Source organism: Canis lupus, chromosome 27 (assembly GCF_048164855.1).
Source record: "Canis lupus baileyi chromosome 27, mCanLup2.hap1, whole genome shotgun sequence".
Classification (NCBI taxonomy): domain Eukaryota; kingdom Metazoa; phylum Chordata; class Mammalia; order Carnivora; family Canidae; genus Canis; species Canis lupus.
Window position 1 is genome coordinate 39,162,306 of NC_132864.1, and position 19,488 is coordinate 39,181,793.

Genomic DNA, 19,488 nt, shown 5'->3' on the forward strand with positions numbered 1-19,488 from the left:
AGTGAAACACAGGACGTTTGCGCGGGTCCCAAACGGCGGGACGAGCGTCGGCTGCTGGCCCTGGGGGCCGTGTCCCCGCGCAGCCTCAGCAGACAGCCAGGTTCAAACCCAGAGTACAGTCTCTACCGCATGCCCCTTGCTTCCACATCTTCATAAAGTCGAAAAATCTTAAGCAATGGTAATGAAAGTAGGACTTTACGTCTTTCAGGGAAACAGATTCTCAAAAAAGCAGGACACGCTGCTGTGAAAGCTCATCGGTTCCTTTCTCCCGATCAACGTCTGTTTGAATAAGTGGCTACAGACACACATCAGAAGGGCCGGGATGGGAAAGCCAACAGGCCCTCCGAGGACCCCTGGTGCCATGACCACACTAGGGCCTTAGACGTCCCCTCCTCATCCGTTCTTCAGAACAATGTGGGCACGCACTCACCCTGCCCATTGTACGGATGAGGAAACCAAGTGCTCCCGTGACATCATCACATAGCGGAGCCATCACCTTCACCTTCTCTTCTACCCGCTCGGCCCGAGAGGTCTAAAGACGCGCGGAAACACCTTCTGTACCTGTGAGGGCCTCCTGTGTGTGAGAGTCTTGGGAGGCGGGGTCTCTGTCGAATGCAGCATCTTCCTTCAGAGATTTACCCAAGATTTAATGCCTGTTTTACCCAGAAAATCCAAGCTTTCCGTGGTCTTCTCTGGCCTGGTAGCTTGAGCTAATTAACACCAATCCTAGAACAGTGGGAGTTGGCAGGTGTGGGATACGGGCCCAGCCCTCTATAGGACGCCCTCGTTTTATCCTGAAGCGACCCTACAGAGGTGGTTTTCTTACCGCCTTTTGCCGGGTGGAGTGACTGAGACCGTGGGTGGACCTACCACTACCATATCCTACAGGCAGAAAGGGGCCCCTGGACCTTGGTTCCAGGCCCAACTCTAAGCCACTGGGCCAGCATCCCCAGGCATAGGCTGCGCAGGGCAGCTTCGGTGGGGGCTCACTGGAAGCGGGCAGTTCCTGGATCATAGCCGAAGCCTGCTGAGCTAGAGTCCCTGGCGCCGATCAGATCACTCGGATGCTCCTTTTGCATGTCAGAGTTTGAGAACCACCGTCCCGTGTGGTGTCCCGTGTGGCGATTGAGGCTCCTCAACCGAGCCGGGGAACCAGGACCGTTCAGCAAATGGGCATCCGTGAAGTGGTCCTTCCCCGTGTGAGCGCTCCCAATTTAGATCTCCGCTTACCAGGCGAGGGCTCTCCAGACCTACTAGGATGGAAGCTGGGGCTTTAGTGCGGATACCTGCGGCCAGGAGGCTTCTGGAACTCAGGCAGAGATCACCGACCACTCCCGTCGTCTCTGCAAGGTTCACCCAGGTACAACCAATCTGCGGCGCCAGGGCACTTTGCATCCACCACCGGAGGACGCGAGCTCTTGGGTGCAGGATTGAGACCACGGCCAGAGGCAACGAGCGGGGGAACCAGGACCATTCAGCAAACGGGCGTCCGTGAAGTGGTCCTTCCGTGTGAGCGCTCAGCTTTAGGGCCTGAGCGCTTGGCTCAGTCTTAAGTCAACACCTCTTCCCGAGTCTGCAGGACGTCCAGTGCGCTGAAGGGCTGGGCGGGTGGCACAGTCTTGTGGACGAGTCCCTTAGGACACACGACCAGGTGTATACCTGGCTGTTTCTCGAATCCCCTTCCTCTCCTAATAATAAGTAACGAGACTTTCAAACCCTTCTGGGACCACAGATCACCCCCATGACAGGCTCACGAGAGCATCTTCCTGGGCTTTGCGACACACAGCGGCCTGGCTGCAGGGAGGGAGGAGGCCGGCGGAGCCAACACGCATGGGCCCACCAGGAGCCTCCGCTGCACCTGCGCTTCTTCAAGGAGACAAGGAGGGGAGGAGGAGGAGGAGGAGCAGGAGCAGGAGGAGCAGGAGAAAGAAGAGGAGGAAGAGGAGGAGGAGCAGGAAAAGGAGGAAAAGGAAAGCGGAAGAGGAGCAGAAGGAGGAAGAAGAGAAGAAAGGAGGAGGAGGACAAGGAGGAGGAAGAGGAGAAGGAAGAGGAGCAGCAGCAGGAGGGGGAGGAGGAGGCGGGAGTGGGGCGGCCGTGGCTGCGGCTGTTCCCCGTCAGAGCAGGACAACCGGACGCGCGGTCCCGCCATCCCCGGGGACCAGGGTGACCCAGGGGCTGCCCCGAGGGCACCTCCTCAGGGAGGACGGCGCCAGAGGACACGGTCCGGAAAGGGCAGGCTGCACCCGCTGTGAGGGCCCCGGGCTCGGGGTGGGGGTCGGGGGGGGGGCAGCCCCGGGAAGGAGGGAGGAGGAGCCCCCGGGAGCGGAGGGGGGAGGGAGGAGGGGGCGGGGAGGCTGGGTGTGGTGGGTGTTGCCCTCCCCGCCCCTCCCCCCGCCCGGAGCGCACAGCCCCCTGGGAGGTGCGGGCCCGCGGAGGCCTCGGGCCGGGGAGGCCGGGCCGCGGGTCGGTGCCGGGAGCGCGGCCCGTGGGGTCGAGTCGCGGGCGGGCGTCCCCGGGACGGGCATCCTCCCGCTCAGCCGTTCTAGAACGTTCTCGAGGTGACGTCGCGGCCTCGGAGGCGCGGGGTCAGACGCCGGCCCCTCAGAGGCCGCGGCCCCGCGTGAGCCCGGCGCGCCCGGAAGTGCTGAGGAGCCGCGCAGGCTGCCCCGGGGCCCCGCCCCCCGCCCCCGCGGCCGGAAGGAAGAGCCGGAGGAGCCGGAAGAGCCTTGGCCCGCGACCCCGCGACCTTTCTCCCGGCGGGACGGCTCCTCAGCGAGGGCTGGGGCGGCTGGCGGCCGGGGTCTCGGGTCGGCGTCGCGTCAGGCGGTGTGGACGGAGGCCCGGGCGGCGCGGGCACGGACTGCGGGGACGGACAGCGGCCTCCGCCTCCCCGCGTCGCCGTGACCCAGGAGGACGCCGGGCCGGGGGGGGGGGGGGGGGGGGCGCCCGCGCCGCCGCCACGTGCGCACACCCCAGGTCACCGACGGGACGGGCTGCCGCGGCCGAGGGGCCTCCCCTCCCCGCCGGGCCCGACCGCGGGGTCACGCCCAGGACCGGGGCGCGTCGGAGGCCGGGACACCGCGGAGCGGACGGCTGAGGCGGCGGGCGCAACGGGGGAGGCCCGGCCGCGAGCAGCCCCGTGGCAGCAGCTCCCGACACCCCTTGAGGCAGGGAAGGCGCCGCCGCCTCAGTCCCGCCGCGTGTCCCGGGCGAGGCCGCTGGGGGGTGAGGTGCGCCGGGCACATCCGCCTCCCGCCCCGCCCCGCGCCCGCCGCGCCGTCGGCCTTGCCCCCGCACAGAAGTCCGCACGCCCCGCGACCCGGGGTGACGGCCCCTCCGGGCCCCGGGGACCCAGGCGAGTACCGCCCGGGCGGCGGAGCGGGCGACCCCCCTGACGCGGACACGTGCCTCCGCGGAGTCCGAAGGGCCCTGGGGCCGGACCACGGCCAGGGATTGGCCGCAGGCGCGCTCGGTGCGGGGTGCGCGGGGTCCGCGGGGCTCACCTCCCGGGCCGGCCTGCCCTCGCCCTCGCCCTCGCCCTCGCCCTCGCCCTCGCGCGGCCCCGGCTGCGCCCGGATTCTGGCACCTTCCTCGCTAAATAGGGAAACTCTCCCCCCCTGGATTCTCGCCACCACCTCCACTTCGTTAGCTTCTCCCTGATTATTCAAGCATACACAGGAATATGGGCTTTATGAAGTCCTTTTAATTATAAAAACAGTATAAAATTAAAATCATACGGATAAAACATAAATATAAAATATATGGGTTTAAAGATTCCCCCCCCCCCCAAAAAAAACAAAAACCTTTCTTTTTGAGAGATTTTTTTTCTTGGCAACCAGTACCTAGTATGAGTTCCTGAACTGGTGACTGTTGGGATCCTACCTTCTCCGTGGGTAAGCCCGTTAATCCACTTGAAGGCACTTCAGCACCAGATCACGGGGAAGAGAGTAACAGCTTCCACATTCTCACCGACGTGTGATCCTGGGCTTTCAGGGCGTGTACAACAGCACTTCCATAAAGCGTGACAAACGGATAAGGTATTTGCTTGTTGGCACCTGCCTTGTGATGTGGGTGCCTGTACACCCCCCCCATTCCACATGTTGAAATCCAGTCCCCAGTGTGATGGAGTGTGGAGGTGGGGCCTTCCGGCCTATTGCACCACGAGGGGGGATCCCTGATGGTGGGATTAGTGTCCTTCTCTGGGGAGACGAGCTTTCTCTACCTCGTGAGAACGTGGCCGTCTGTAAACCCGGCAGCCAGCCCCCACGCAGCCCCCAAAGGTGCCAGCCTGACCCTAGGCCTCCAGAACTGTGGGAAACGACCTGTCGTCTCAGCGCCCATGTCTGGTGTTTTGATCAGGGCAACCCACTGGGATACGCCTTCCCTCACTGAGGAGTCTCCTTGGACGTGAGTGTGATGAATCTCTGGGACCCCTGATGCAGCCATCCCCAAGGAGCACAGACGCTAGAAGAGGAGGCACATTCCTTGAAGGAGACTCTGCTGTCTTTGGAACAGAGAACACAGCAGGTGCCTCTATGAGGAACACGGAGCCGCATGTTCCCTCCCTTCCTCGATCGACGCCAAGCACACGACGTTTCTCAAGCATCCTCTGGACAGGAAACATTCTCTTGGAATGTGATCCCGTCACAACATGTCAGGCACGTGACCTGCTCTCTACGTTTTTGGGTCACCATGGCTGGTTTCCCAACCATGACCCCAGGCCCGGTCCCCACAGTCGTGATAGCACAGCTTCCATCGTGACCTGCGTGTCCACAGCGTGGAACAAGGTTGGGGGGGCCCAGAACCAGCCACGGGAGCAGCAACAGCATCCAGGAGCTGCTGCAGGAGCCGAGAATGACCACGGACGCCCTGCCCTGCTGTCCTGCGAGGGCCAAGGCCCATGGGGAAGAGGGTGACCCCTGCCTGGCAACCAAGAGAGTCCTTTCCAGAAAACCAGCAGCACCTTCAGCAAATATTTACGAGGTGCTGTGTGTGGCCGCTGCACTGCCGCGATACACTACCACCGCTGAGTGATGCAGACGACAGAAACCGGTTTTCTCACCGTTCTGAAGGCTGGAAGTCTTGAGATCAAGGGTCTGGTTTCTTCGGAAGCATTTTGCCTCAGGAGGGGGCGTCCTCTGCCCGTGTCCGCCCGGTCGGCCCTCTCTCACAGGACACCTGTCACATTGGGTCAGGGCCCAGTGGCCTCAGTTGACCTGAATCACCTCTTTAATCGTCCCACCTCCGATGCGGTCACATTCTGTCCCCCGCGGTCACCACTCCTAGGTTTTTCCTACTCCTCCAACGTGCCAACATAGTACACAAACCTCCCGTTCTTCTGTTTGATCAAAAAAATCCTTATTTTTTGATCCAGGTAAACGCTTTTATTATCCAGACACGGGTCACAAGTCCCCACCCACGCCTTGATAAAACCTAACGTCATATTTATGTTCCCTTATTCGGCTTGAACGTATTTTTCTGTAGTCCCCATGCCCTGCTTCGTAGACAGACCCTTTCCACTGCAGGTGCACCTTTCAAATTAATCTGTTAATCATTTGGGCTGCGAGGTAGGAGCTCCTTCTCTCGCTTCATTTCTTCTCCCTGTCACCCCGACTCTCACGGCAACAGGCCGTACGCTCTTATCTGAGCTTTTTGAATCCTCCTCTCAGGCGTCTCTGCTTCTCGTCTCAGCAGGTTAAGGCATCACGTGCTACCCCAGGCGTCTGGCACCTGCTTCCTGAGCAGAGGCTCGCTCTTCTGCTCCGTCCCCTGGGGTCCACCACAGATGCAGCTCCGAGCCGGACCTGCCCGACACTCAACGCAGGACGTCCCCATTGGCTGCAGCCGCGTTTCCTCTCACAGGTGGAAACGGCTCATCTTCGACCTCAGGGAAGGGTGGCAGAAACAGAGGGCTGGGCTTGGAGACCGCCTGGCACTCAGAACTTCTTGTTTAGAATCATGTTTTATAAGAACGAGGGGAAAACTAAATTCAGGGAAGCATCAAAAGCCCTGAAGACGTGCACAGACATTTCTAGGACTAGCAGACACACTGTTTGCAGCATCGTTTATTGTGTGGTCATGGAATTGGCGCGTTCACAGTTACTGAAGTTCACACCACTGTGATCGCCCTGCAGACAGAGCAACCTGAAAGGAAAAACTTCAAAATGCGCAAGAACAATAAATATCAAACGTTCTGATCTAAAATGTATAAATATAAAATATCAGTCATTTCAGGAAACGTCTTAAGAAAATCCCGCAACCTCAGGTCCAGGGACCGGTGTCCGGCGTCAATGGTGCTCGTCTTCAGAACACATCACCTTAGATCCAGCATGGTTATTTTTATGTCTTTTATCAACACATGTTTGCAGACCTAGGGAAAAAAAATAATTGGTTTTACGTCAGAATGTTTAACATGATTCTCTGCAGAAAGGGAATATGAATTTCCTAATTTAAAATGTTCCTAATTTTTGAAAATGTTTCCGATCAGAACAAATAAAATGGTGTTCATTCACTTCCAACAAACACACACATACAGAGGTTGCCAAGTAACTGTCATCTTAGGTAGATTCTGACTTTAATGTTTCTGTGATGTTACGGCTGGAGAAGCACCACGTGAGCAGTTAGAAAAGATATAGTCGGGTGTCCCTCTGGGGCTGTAGCAAGCCAGCCCAGACGTGTGGTTGCAGTTTTCACTGTTACGGAAACATTAATCTGTCGACACGGAGCAGAAGGATCCATGGGACAGTCATCTCATTTTCTTTAATCGTTTCCTCCCGGGGTCTGAGGAAACTAGCTTGTGAAGCGTCAGGACGATACATAAATGGAAAGGGGGCTCGTGCATGACTGACCGGCTGCAGGGATACTGGTGTTGCACGTGCAGTAATAGGGCAAGAAATCGGGAGTAACTACAAAGACCGATGACCTCTCAGGGTCAGGAAGCTCCAGGCGAAGCAGTGCAGCGTTTTAGGCCGTAGCGCACCCTCCCCGAATCCGTAAGGACAATAAATGAAGAGGTGAAAAGTAAGTGTGAACAACAGCCAGCACAGTGTACTCACGCTGAACAGCCTGGGGTCCTTGGTGTGTGGGTGAAAGCCCTTCTTTTTACAAGCGGAGACCTCAAGCATGCCGGCGTTGGTGAGCCTGAAAATGCCAGTGCTGTTTCCGGGTGCAAACAAAAGGGACAAAGTCAGAGATCGTTGGGCTGCGGGGGGCGGAGTCATAGGCAAGTCCCACGGCCAGCACAGACCCCCACGTGGGGCTGGGTCCCATGACCCTGAGGTCATGACCTTAGCTGATAGCGCGAGTGGGGCGCTTCACCACCTTAGCCACCTGCGTGCCCTCACAGTGGTCTTTCAGGCCGACTTTACCACAGGGGTGCAGATGGGGAGTCCCCGGGGGCTGACACTAGCTGCAGGCGCCCACTGGGCCTCAGGGTGGGGGCCGCGGACCCGAACTGTCCCGTGAGGCCGGAGAGGAAGCAGGCCCCGTGGGAGGAGACCCCAGGCGGCACCTACAGCTCCTGTTTGTAATCACGCGCGCTCCGTTCAAAGCAGCAGCACCTGCGTGAGTGGCGGCGGCTGCCAGACCTGGGCGTAGCTCTCCTCGCCGACCCCCTGCAGCGGCTCCTTCCCACCCCTCCCGACGGGCGGGCCCGAGGGGCCTGGGGCTCCAGGGGCAGGTGTCCTGCTGGCCTCGCGCATGCGGGGCCGCAGCCAAGGTTCCACCCGGAGTTGTCCGACTCCTCGGCTCATAATCTGTGCCTAGCGGTCACTGTCTCCAACCCTGTGGACAGGCTCTGGAGGTCACGAGCTAAGGCTGGGAAATAACCCCGTTTATGCAGCTGGCGATCACGCTCCCAGGAGCCCCGGGCATTCTGCGGAAAGGACCTTAAGTGACACCAAGCCTGCAGAGCCGCAGGTGGGGGCGGCGACCCTGCGTCCCCAGCAGAGAGCCCACGCCCCGCCTGCCGGCACCTGCCGTGGGCTGCCCCCGCCCCTTCGGGCGCGGCCAGCACTTACTCCTTGTGCTTCGGGGAGCAGACGACGGCAATCGCCTCGGGCAGCATGAGCTGGTAGGAGCAGTGGGTGTGCAGGTCCACGCTGGACAAGAAGGCAGTCTGCGTAGGATGCGTCTGCCAACAGGAAAGAGGAGGGCCTTACCGGGTCGTCGTCGCGGCCCAGGCCACACCGCCCTGCAAGAAGTCTCCAGGGACCAGCCTGTCCTTCTTGACCGTCACTCATCAAATCGGACTTTTACAAACGCTTCGCGCCCCCGTGGAACGACCACGATTGGGGAGGGGGGCCCTGGCTCGTGCCCGCGTGCTTCCTGCTTACTAGGGAGGCCAGGTCGCCACGCCAGGAGCCGGGGGAGTCGCCCCAGCACCCCGTCTTCCACAGGGGCCCGGCGCCTTGGGGTCAGTTGCCCATTGTGCTCACACAGCCGCTCAGCGGCACAGCTGGGGTCGAAACCCAGAGCGACTGTTGGCAAACCCGCGGCCGCGAGAGGAAGGCCTTTCGCGGGGTTACCACGCCGCACTGCGCGCCGTCCGTGGGCCGTCATTCCCTACAAGCAGGAGAGCAGAAGCCTCCGGGTGCCTGGAGACGGTCGGGGCTCATCCCCCCGGCAAGTGCACACTTGCACGGTGACAAGGACGGGGTCTGCATTGGGAAGTGTACCTTCCAGCTTTGGGGCCATATGCAGACTTGTGCTTCCAAGACACGGATTGGAGGCTCACACGAGTGTGAAACGCACGTGCACCCATCATGATCTTAGAATTCACAGTCAGCCCCAATTACTCTTGAAAAAGGAAAGGGACCCGTTTAATCAGGAAACCTGGGTCCCAGCAAGCAGTGTCTGGGTCCTGCGCCCGTCGCTCACTGGCTGTGTGACGCTGAGAAGGCCACTTAACCCCGCATGCCCATTTCCTGGGCTGCTCAAAGACAGTATTTCCTCATCAGGTCGCTGCGTTAAAATTAAATGTGGTCATCCACGTAAAATCCTCAGGACAGTGCCTAACACAGAAAGGAACCAAAATCGTCCGCTGCATCTGTTACTGTCTTTGCTGCCATTATTTTAATATTGTCTTGGTCTACAAAGACACAGGCCAACTGAGGACCGGGATTATCCCACCTTTTCTAACCCAGAGCATTCGTGAGACTGAGGACGAGGGTCTGCCCGCCTGCTGACCTGTGCAAACCCGCTGTCACCACGTGAGCCATCTATGCCAGCAGGGGTGGGGGTACAAACTGCCCAGAGGTCTCCAGGGCTCCGGGCGGCAGCGAGCGACTGTCGGACACACAATGCCCGGCGGCCCCGGGGCTCGCAGACTGAATGTGCACGGCGCATGCCCAAGCCCCTTCTTTCTGCCAGGAGCAGTCACGTGCACCCCAGAATAACCGCTCCTCCGTGGAGAGCGATGCAGCTGCCACCCCCACGGATAGAAGGACCAAGGCATGGCCATGCCCCGGACGCTGATGGCCGCAGGTGCCACTGGCTGCGATGGCGGGCCAGGCTCTGAGCGGGTCACCCCACGTGTTATCTCATTCGACTCTTAGACACGAGGAAAGTGCTGTGTTCACCTAGGAATCGTGCCACGGAATTCACGGACTCCTCTAACACAGGCCGGGGTAAGCTGGTTACCGTGACGGCTGCTCTGTGGATGGTGACACAGATGCATAGATCGCTTACCTAACGGGCCCACGTTCCTATAATGAATTCTGAGCAGAGTTGAGATCTGAACGTGGGTGTTTTCATTCATAAGCCCTTTCGGGGTACCTGGGGGGCTCCGTGGCTGAGCGTCTGCCTTCAGCTCAGGGCGTGACCCCGGGGGCCTGGGATCGAGTCCCTTATCGGGCTCCCTGCAGGGAGCCTGCTTCTCCCTCTGCCTGGGTCTCTCATGAATGAATAAGTCTTTAAAAAAAAAATTCATAAGCCCTTTCTCACGCCTACGATGGCCTGGTAGGTGCTGGAACCCAGGATTGCTCCACCGCGGCTGTTTACACAGTGGTACCTTCCTCCCTGGCCTGCGGGGGAGAAGCAGAAGGATGCATGGCCCCTGTTTGATATATAAAAACATCTGCTTAAAAGAAACTTTTTCCGGGGCACCTGGGAGGCTCCGTGGGGGGAGCGTCTGCCTTCAGCTCAGGTCGTGATCTCAGGTCCTGGGATTGAGTCCCGCATGGGCTCCCTGCCGCGTGGGGAGACTGCTCCTCCCTCTGCTTCTCTTTCTCATGAATAAATTAATAAAATACCAAAAAAAATGTTTTGGAAGTTCTCTTAGAACAACGCACTGTTGGCCCACGACAAAGAGAAAGAGAATATCAATATGTGTCTCATCAAGTCCGTTAAAAACCTGACGTGGGGGATCCCTGGGTGGCGCAGCGGTTTAGCGCCTGCCTTTGGCCCAGGGCGCGATCCTGGAGACCCGGGATCGAATCCCACGTCAGGCTCCCGGTGCATGGAGCCTGCTTCTCCCTCTGCCTGTGTCTCTGCCTCTCCTTCTGCCTGTGTCTCTGCCTCTCTAAAAAAAAAAAAAAAAAACCTGACGTGGTCCCCGTCAGGCCACATAAAATCATCGAAGGGGGTCACCCAATTTCTGTTTCTCTGTCTCGACACTGGACGGTGAGGGAAAAGAGCAGAGCAGAGCACTGCTCAATCGGACTTGGCAGCAGACCCAGCCCGACGCCGTGGAGACACTCATGGTGCTTGAAACCCAGAAAGAAGAAACGATTCCAAGGAAGCTCCATTTCCTCGAGGAACGCGGCCCCCGCCCCCCCACACCCGTGGAAAAGACACCGAACCCCGAGGCCCCACGTACATGGATCCAGCCCAGCGTGAGGAGGCCGTGTTGGTCCTGCACGCCGAATAGTTCCTCCACGTTCTCCACGTCGCAGTAGTCCGGCCCCGCAGACTGCTTTGGCACGATCACATGCGTGATGGTGAATTCATTGTGCATCTGAAAAACAAGTAGCGGAAAGAATAACCAGCATCTGAGAGAGAAAAACGGCAAGACCCCACAGGCTGAGCTGGAAGCAGGGCGTTTCACGGTGAGACGAGAGACGACCCGCAGCCCGCAGCCCCCGGCCACGGACCCTGAGAATCAGCCTCACACGTCACAGTGGCTGACCTGCCAGAAGTCTGGGGGCCGTTCTCGGGGGCCCGAAACCTATTCTCATGATGGAAAACGTACAGTAGACAGGAGTGAGCGTCCCGGGCTGGTCTGCGAGGGGTCAGTCAACAAACAACGTCTTGATATGTTACGTTTGCGGTGGAAAAACTCAGAGATCACAACAAAACAGCAAGTGCATTTGGAGGGGGGATGCTATGGGGAGTCCGTGGTTGTGCTGGGGGCACTCAGCGGTGTGCGGGGTCAAAGGTCTCGTTCGTATGTGACTGTACATAACTTCACGTCCTTCCCCAAATCTCTTCTGCTACTGAGTGGACTCACAGGGACTTAGTTCTCCACCATTAAGGTAATGTTTTGGGTTTGCATTTAGAGAAAAAGGAAAGCCCCCACATTACTGCCTTCAGGGGAAGGGGTGGCGGGGCTCAGGTGGGGGTGCTCATGCCGGGCGGGCTGTCCCCCCCGCGCCACCTTCCCTTGGGGCTGGGGCTCTCTTGCAGACGGGGTGCACATCCTGCGGCCTCCACTGCGGCTCTCCCCTCCACGCTCGTCACCCCGTCCTGGCTGACTTTATGCCTTCGGGCCCGGGCGAACGGCCCATCTCGGGATCGCCCCGACGTCCCAGAGGAGAGCACTGCCCAGTCCCCAGTGGCCAGGCCACCCCGTCCTCCCACGAGCAGGCCAGCCCCGCCGACAGGAGGCACCCAGCCGCTCCTTCAGAGGCGCCCCCGGGGCACTGCAGGGCCGAGGCCACGGCCACGCGAGGCTACGACCGCCGACAGCTGCTTCGCGCGCGGCTGTGTGATGAAGGAGGGAGTGGCGTGTGGACGGCAATGAACCATCAAGCCAACCAGGTAGGACCTATGTCTTGAGGGAGCATCCACCGCACGCCGCCGGGGAGGCGAACCAGGTGGCGGTGAGGACGCGGCAGGTGTGCGGCTGCTGTCACCCTGTCTCCTGGAGGACCAGGGAGGAGCGGGAGTGCGGCAGGGAGGACGTGTGCTCAGTGAAACGGTCGGTTAAGTCACGGTTCCCTGGCTCAGTGTTTAGGGGGAAAACGTGCCCGGACCCAAGTGACGCCACAAAGGGCACTTTCCACAAGACATGACTCGCCCTCCTTGCAGGTGCAGATCCAACGTGTCTTCCGTCGCTTGTCCTCCTTCTATATTCACATTATCTTTCATCACATATTTTGGATAAAATCCTCCGTAACGTAAATAGGGCCCGTGCTGAGAGGTCAGCTGGCCGAAACTACCAGCTGAAACTAAGGAAAACAGCCAAACCCTGGTCTTACTCTGCGCATTTCTGCGAAAGGGAGGCCAGACGACGCCTGCAGAGTTAACGACGTGACCGTCCGTCACAGTGACAGCTGCGGCGGGGGTGTGGTCTAGGGAATCCGAAGACCTGACATCCATCATTGTTCTTTATTTTAGAGATTGTATTTATCTTAGAGAGAGAGCGCGTGAGCGAGCAGGGCTCAGGACAGAGGCAGAGGAAGAGACCCTAAGTAGACTCCCTGCTGGATCCCATGACCTTGACATCATGACCTGAACTGAAACCAAGACTCGGACGCTCAACGGGCTGCACCGCGCAGGCACCCCGGGTCCCTCATTTTTCTAGACCGAGACTTAATACGTGGCTCGATGCATTTACGACTGGCTCCTGCGTCCCGTGTCCCGGAAGCGTCAGTCCGTTAGTGACGACAGCTGTCAGTGGACTACGTCGGCCACGTCGTCATGTGTGCGGCCCTCGGGGTGATTCTACCCTGCCGTGCTCGTCACCCGTCAGTGGCGCCCCCGCGTGTGTGCTGGGCGGGAGGACAGGAACACAGGCCGTACCAGTTTTCCACAGAGAATTCCACAGGTTTCTATTCCTCTCACTGTATTAGATTCCGCCAGCAGCAGAAATTTGTGGCAAAGGTCTCTCGGTAAAACTACACGCCGCAGGCCTTCAACCACTAAGTCTACGAGAGAGCAAAGGCAGAAAGAGCTAAAGACACGTTCCCGCGTCCCGGCCACCAGAGCTGCGTCGGGCCAAGAGAAATACAGGGACGTGGCGTCCCGGGTGCTCCCTGTACTTCCGCAGCCCGAGAGGCGAGCTCAGCGAGGACGGCGGGGCCGGGCCGGGACCACGCGGGTGGCGCAAGCCAGGCCCGCTCTGCCCCTACGGCGGACGTTCCCCGCTCGGCTCCCCTGTGACCCTGCGTCTCCGTGGACGCCGGGGTCGGTACTGGGGCGCTGATCTTAGCAGCGATTGGCGGGAGGGGAACGCGTTAAGCGGCTGCCTCTCCTGACTCCTCAGGCGACCGGAAGCAAACGCCATCCGGCCGCGTCTCGGGTGGGGCAGCCACTGCTGGGCTCCGGGAAGGGGGCGAAGCCGGGCCCCCGCAGGCCACCTGCCGGCCACAGCCCCCGCGCACGGCAGTCTGGGCACCGGCTTTGCGGGTGTAAGCGAAGGTCACGCAACCTGCCCAGCACCTTGCCTGCGGGTGTTCGCCTCTAACGCTCCCGCGGCTCAGGGTTGAACACAGGCCAGAAACCGAAGGCTTGCAATGCCCCCGCCCCCTCCCCCCGTCTCTGTACCGGACGCTGCAGGCCGCGACCCGAGGGCTGCGCCAAGGGGCAATGACACCGCTGCGCGCTCGGGTCCCGGGAGGGCCGCCCGGGGACGGTCACTTACTCTGCACGGCGCTCAGGGTGGCGGCAGGCTTCAGGGCCCGGGTCACGGGCGGAGAGTGGCCGGCACAGCTGGCGGCGCGGCTGGGAGCGGGCAGGTCTGCGAAGGCACCGAGCAGGGACTCGTCGCGCTGCGCGGAGAAGCAGGACACGGCGCCCCCGTCGATCTGCTCCGGCGGCGCCGGGCCTTCCTGGCTCCGCATCTGGCCCCGAGCTAATTCTTGCTTCTTGAGCTGGTCCTCGAAGAACAGGAACTGCTCCGACTCCAGCTGCTGCTGCCGCATCCGGGCCACCCGCTTCCTTTCGGCCTCGATCAGGCTCTGATGCTCCAGCTGTTTCAGGATTTCGGCCTTATACTTGTTCTGGAAAACGGGGTTGCAGAACAAGAGGTTAGTTTCCAAGGCAACGTCACCAAACTGGGACCAGCCGGTTCCAGGCTGGCGGCGGAGAGGCAGACGCTGCGATGTGCCCGTGGGGACGCGAGCGCCACGGCCAACGCCGTCCACCTGCTCAGGGCAGCAGGCCCAGGCTGCCCAGATCCCCCGAGCCGCGGCCGCCCAGCCCTCCGCTCCCCGGGGCTCCCAAGGACATCGCGGGGTCCAAACCCCTCCAGGCAGTATCTGGTCAGAGACTAGGAATCTTCAATTAGCTCCTCAGGTGTTTCTGATGAAAACTAGCTTGAGGGGGGTGGGCACCCCCTCGCAGCACCTGGCGGCCCCGAGCCACCGCGGTCTGGTCGGAAGGGCCGGGCCTGACTCAGCAGGCGCAGGGGTCCAACAAGCCCCGGGGGACGCCTGCCACCCGGGCCGTGCTCCGTCTCTGCGAGACGCCTCCCGAGGGAGCCCCGGGGATCCTGCCGGCCACTGTGACACACGGGCAGCATTAGGGCTGGCCAGGCCCTTCCGCCCGGGACCCTGCGGGGGGACGACCTTGCGCTCGCCGGCGTGAAGGGGGACCGGCCCGGGCCCTTCTCTCCGCGCGGTCGCCTTGCCTAAGCCTCCGAGATCATTCTCCTCTCTTCACCGGGCAAGTCGACCCGAGTCCTCACCCTCCGCACCTGAGGGACGCCCTCTCTGCCCCACAGCCGAGCCCTGCACTCCCAGCTGACTCGCAGCGATGTTCCCGGGCCGTGCTCGCAGTTCATGACACTGAGCCAAGGTGACAGCACGAGTGACAAGTCCAAAGCACACAAGCGCGCAATGGAACGAAAAGCAGAGCCACCTACACAACGATGGCAAACACGGGAGGAGCTCAAGCATTAAACTGGAGGTCCTAGAGACGGGCCGATGGCATCTCCAAGGCCTCTCAACCCGAGACCTCACTGTCGCTGTCCCTCTTTCTGTGGTGACGACCCAGAAGCCACCAGCCATTGGTGCTACGACCACATCTCATATGGTCAGCGGTTATTCCCTCTCAAGGCAACCTTGGCGTTTCCAAGGCCAAAATAATAAGATGCATTGGAAACCACCTCCCGTTCCCCTGCCTCCGCCGCCTCCAGTCACCACCAAAGAGCCGCCGCCCGCCCCATGGTCCCAGCGGCAAGAGTTGGTCAAAGGCTCCATTTAAATCACTGTAGGAAATTTATTTTCTAAAGCATCACATGATCAGATATTGCAGGGAAATAAAATTATGCCATGTTTGGTGCAAGCGCTTAACTTGCACGTCGACATGAATTTTTTATTGCTCTTCCATCACTGCGTCTTTAATTTTTAATTTAAATGCACATGACACTTGCAAAACTCACATGAAAATGAAATTCAAAAAATATTCGCACAGAAAACAGTCACGAAACAAATATACCAGTTGAACTTACTTTGCTTTGCAAATATTCTTGGTACTCTACATTATATTTCTTTAAAAGGTCCTTTTTCAATTCATCTGTCCTCGGGAATGCAATCTCCTTCAGTTTCTTTTAAAAATATATGTACACACATTGGTTAGCGGGATCCTCGGTACAGTCTCTCAGGTCATCAGCTGAGAAAGAAAAACAGCTGGCACGTGCGTTAGACATCAGGACACGAGTAACCGGAGGTGATGGTGGGAACGGAGCCCGTCTGCCGTGGCTCCGGCACACGACCCAGGAGGCCGGGGAGAGGCCGGGGAGAGCGGCGCCCCTTCTCCCCTTCTGTGAGGCCGGCAGGCGGTCCGCGCAGCACCCGTCCCCGGGCAGCGGGTCTGTGGCCACACACTCACCGCGTGCGGTCCGCGGGGCACCAGGAGGGACAGAGGCGCCCCGGGGGCCGGGCCGCCAGGCTCGGCCATGAGGAGGCACGGACGCCCCTGAGGATCCACATACCCCGGGCCGCCTCCCAGGTCCCCTCAATCGACAGGCTTAGGGGAAGGGCGGGGGATCCAGATCCCAAACGCCTTCTCCGAGAAAATCGGATTCATCCAAGCACCACCCTCCTTCTCAGACACGAGGGAACGGAGGCCCACGGAGACTCCAGGTCCTGTGCAGCAGTGACTGCCCGTTACCACCAGGATCCAAGTCCTCTGACTCTGGCCAGGCTCTTCCGCTAACACTTCCTTTCTCTTAATCTTTCGTCACCCGCCCGCCCCCTTCACTCCACAGGCATGAACCATTAGCTTTGGGAGAGCTTTATCCTACGGACAAAAATAAGAATAAAACTAACTGAGAGCAGGAGAGTCGGCTTGGGGGCCCCCGTGGGCTTGAACGAACGAGAGAACTCAGTGGAAATGCTACACGAGGCCTTGCAATGAGTGGCCCTTCAGATCAGCGTCTCCCGGAATTTAGGAAACGGCGGTGACCGTTTGACAGCATCTGAGCTCCTGGCGGCAGCCCCAGGCCGGACACGCTGGTGAGAGCCCGTCTCCCACTACCTGTAGGCCACGTGTCGTTGGGCGCTAAGATTTCGTGCTGTGGCCGACTTTGCGCCCACTGTCTTACCCCGTGTAAGAGTGACCCAAACTAAAGACAGACAGGTGGGAAACATTTTAAAAATATTATTTAAAAGGCTATAGTCTCAGCTAAAAATACCTGAAGCTCCATCAGTGGCCAATGTGGACGGTGAATACGTAACTTTTCAACTACCATCTTCCTTTTCCTTGAGACCTTTAGGCCACCCCTCAAATATTTGATCCGCCTTCAGCCAGTCCCCCACAGGACCTTCATAACACCCTGCTTTGGGGGTTCTACAGGACAAGAAGTAGAACTTCGGGGCCGCCTTAATAATCAACACCGATTTTCAAACGGTTTTTGGGCTCAGAACCGTATGGAAGAGTCCACCCCAGCCACAGTGACTCTCAGACAGTTCTGGGGCCTGGGACCACCTTCCTCGCCACCTCTGGGGAGAACAGCCAGCGATTCCTTCTTCACACCACAAAGCCACTGAGCACATTCTTGATTTTTTCTTTTCTCTCTCCCCCGACCCCGTCCAGGATTCAATTAGACATCCCATGCTGGCTCCGTTCAGTGATTAAAGGCCCAAGAAGAAATCGAAACATCTTGGCTAATGGAATGAATTTTCTGTGCTCGAACTCCCCAGAGGATGGGAGGAAGGAGGGGAGGAAGCGGAGGAGGAGGAGGAGGAGATCAATAAGGGAGCCTCCTGCAGCATTTGATCCCCCGGGGGAGCATCGACCCCACCTACCTTCATAATATCCTGCTTCTCGGGGACCGCACATTGCTGGTAATCTCGATGGCTGGGAAGCTTTTCCACGAACAAGCTACACAAAGAGAACACATCCTCAGCATTATGTGGGGGGAAAAGCTCCATGATGGGCGCCTCGGGGGGCTCAGCGGTGGGGGGTCTGCCTTCAGCCCAGGGCGTGACCCCGGGGTCCTGAGATCGAGTCCCACGTTGGGCTCCTGCATGTAGCCTGCCTCTCCGTCTGCCTGGGTCTCTGCCTGTCTCTCATGAATAAATAAATAACATCTTAAAAAAAAAGAAAAGAGCTCAATGATAGTTTAATTTTTTTGTTTTTAGGGTTTTTTTTTTTTAGACTTCATTTATTTTAAGAGGGGGGCTGCTCATGAGCAAGGGGAAGGGCCGGGGAGTGGGGAGGGAGAGAAGCAGACTCCCTGCTGAGTGCGGAGCCCTCGAACTCACAACCCTGAGGTCACGATCTGCGCCTAAATCAAGAGTCCGACACTCAACTGACTGAGCTGCCAGGCATACCATCTGTGACGGTTTCTAACAGAACGACACTCCTTTTCTAAAAGAACATCCTTGACTCGTTACTGTTTCACCTACATTCGTTCCATCAGCCTTTCCACCAAGGGCCGGGGTGGGTGTGATCTTGGTGTCACAGGGGAGCAAGCTCAGCGGATGAAGCACTAAGAGGGTCAGGATGCTCCCCACGCCCTGGCCCTTGTCAGGTCCTGGGCACCCCCTGATGCCCCCCAGAGCACCCCGCACACATGTGCCGCTGGCAACACAGAGGATTTGTAGAAATGTCAAGAGTCGGGAAGACCAAGGTCATCTGTGCTCACCACTGAAAAAGACTTCGACCCCTGACGAAGCAGGAGCGGCCTGGGGTCTGTGTCGGATCCTTAACGGGAAGCCCACTAAGGGACACGATGGCCAGAGTCCCTAGTGGATTACGAGGTGCTAATTAGGAGCCCACTACTTTTCATCACCTTTTCGAGGAACAAAGGACAGCAGAGGTGAAGGGAAATCCTTAGAGCAAACCACATGGATCACATCCCCATGAAATGAAGATTTGCATCGCCAGGCGCAGGGATTCTGGGGTTTGGTCCTTACTGAGCAGCCCTAACCCGTAGAAGAGCGTCCAGCCCACAATCTGCGCTCAGTAGACATCTGTTCGGGGCCTGAGGAGTCCTTCCTCGATGGATCACGATGGGCCGCGGATGCCATCTCTGCTCAACTAATGGGGATGCCTCCGTCGCCAGTGTCCTCTTGCTTAGTTCCCCCGGGAACATGTGCAAAAACGCCAGCAGAGGGAACCAGACCCGGGCAATCGGTCACTTAGGGCTCAGAAACTCAGGTTCTCGGGTAACGCGTATTGTCAGGGATGCCCAGCTGCTTCCCGTTGCACACGACCTGTGGGCTCCCTAGAAGCCAGGGGTTGCCCAGGCAGGCGAGTGCTGCCAACCATCCCCCTCTGTGTTCTCAGGCGAAGTGAGGCAGAGACCTAGGCAGACGGGAAGCACGCTCTGGGGGCCCGACATAGGACTCAATCCCGGGACCCGGGGGTCATGGCTGGAACTCAAGACAGATGCTCAACCGCTGAGCCCAACCCCAACCCACGCCCCCTCCCCGTCCCCTGAGCCCCCCGGGCAGGCCCTGGGCCCAAGGCAGACTCTCCACCCCTGAGCCCCCGGGTGCCCCTAAATAAATCTTTAAAAACCCACTGACTTAGAGGGCAGCTGAGGGCTGCTCCCTGCCCGGAATCGGCCCGTGGTGGGACGCGGCCCGGCGCCAGCCCTACAAGCGCGGGTACAGGGTCCGCGGCGGCCCGGGCGCCGTGGCCGCATCTGGATAAGCTCCTGCCCACGACGCTCCCGCTCCCGTGCGCAGAGCAGCGCGCCACACGCTTCCCCGGGAGGCCGCCAAGGACAGGGCCCTGGAAGCCACTTCTCTGGCCGAGCGAGGGGACGGCGGTCCCGGAGCCCAGGGAGGCCGCGGGGCCCTGCGCACAGTACCCGGCAGCGTAAACCCCGCCACTCAGCGCGTCTGGAGGTCGCGGCCGCGGGGTCGGGCTCGGGGT

The 19,488-nt window shown here is 59.4% G+C and overlaps 2 protein-coding genes across 7 annotated transcripts in view; one reads left to right on the top strand and one right to left on the bottom strand.

The window, feature by feature from the left end:
* The first annotated feature begins 3,529 nt into the window (after positions 1 to 3,529).
* On the top strand, positions 3,530 to 11,616 carry LOC140619771 (uncharacterized). Its single transcript, XM_072803670.1, has 2 exons — positions 3,530 to 4,037; positions 4,360 to 11,616. The coding sequence occupies exon 2, from the start codon at positions 8,126 to 8,128 to the stop codon at positions 9,074 to 9,076; it is 951 nt and encodes a 316-aa protein (XP_072659771.1). The 5' UTR covers positions 3,530 to 4,037; positions 4,360 to 8,125; the 3' UTR covers positions 9,077 to 11,616.
* The window catches only part of STAMBPL1 (STAM binding protein like 1), a 28,602-nt gene continuing 15,161 nt past the window's right edge, over positions 6,048 to 19,488 (bottom strand). For all 6 annotated transcript variants that reach the window (XM_072803667.1, XM_072803664.1, XM_072803666.1 and 3 more), the window contains 8 exons: positions 17,409 to 17,484; positions 15,611 to 15,706; positions 13,802 to 14,159; positions 12,961 to 13,085; positions 10,817 to 10,954; positions 8,019 to 8,131; positions 7,056 to 7,155; positions 6,048 to 6,370 (listed from right to left, as the gene is read on the bottom strand). In XM_072803667.1, coding sequence (XP_072659768.1) covers positions 6,314 to 6,370; positions 7,056 to 7,155; positions 8,019 to 8,131; positions 10,817 to 10,954; positions 12,961 to 13,085; positions 13,802 to 14,159; positions 15,611 to 15,706; positions 17,409 to 17,484 — 1,063 coding nt within the window. In that variant the 3' untranslated portion in view covers positions 6,048 to 6,313. The remainder of the gene's footprint in view (positions 6,371 to 7,055; positions 7,156 to 8,018; positions 8,132 to 10,816; positions 10,955 to 12,960; positions 13,086 to 13,801; positions 14,160 to 15,610; positions 15,707 to 17,408; positions 17,485 to 19,488) is intronic.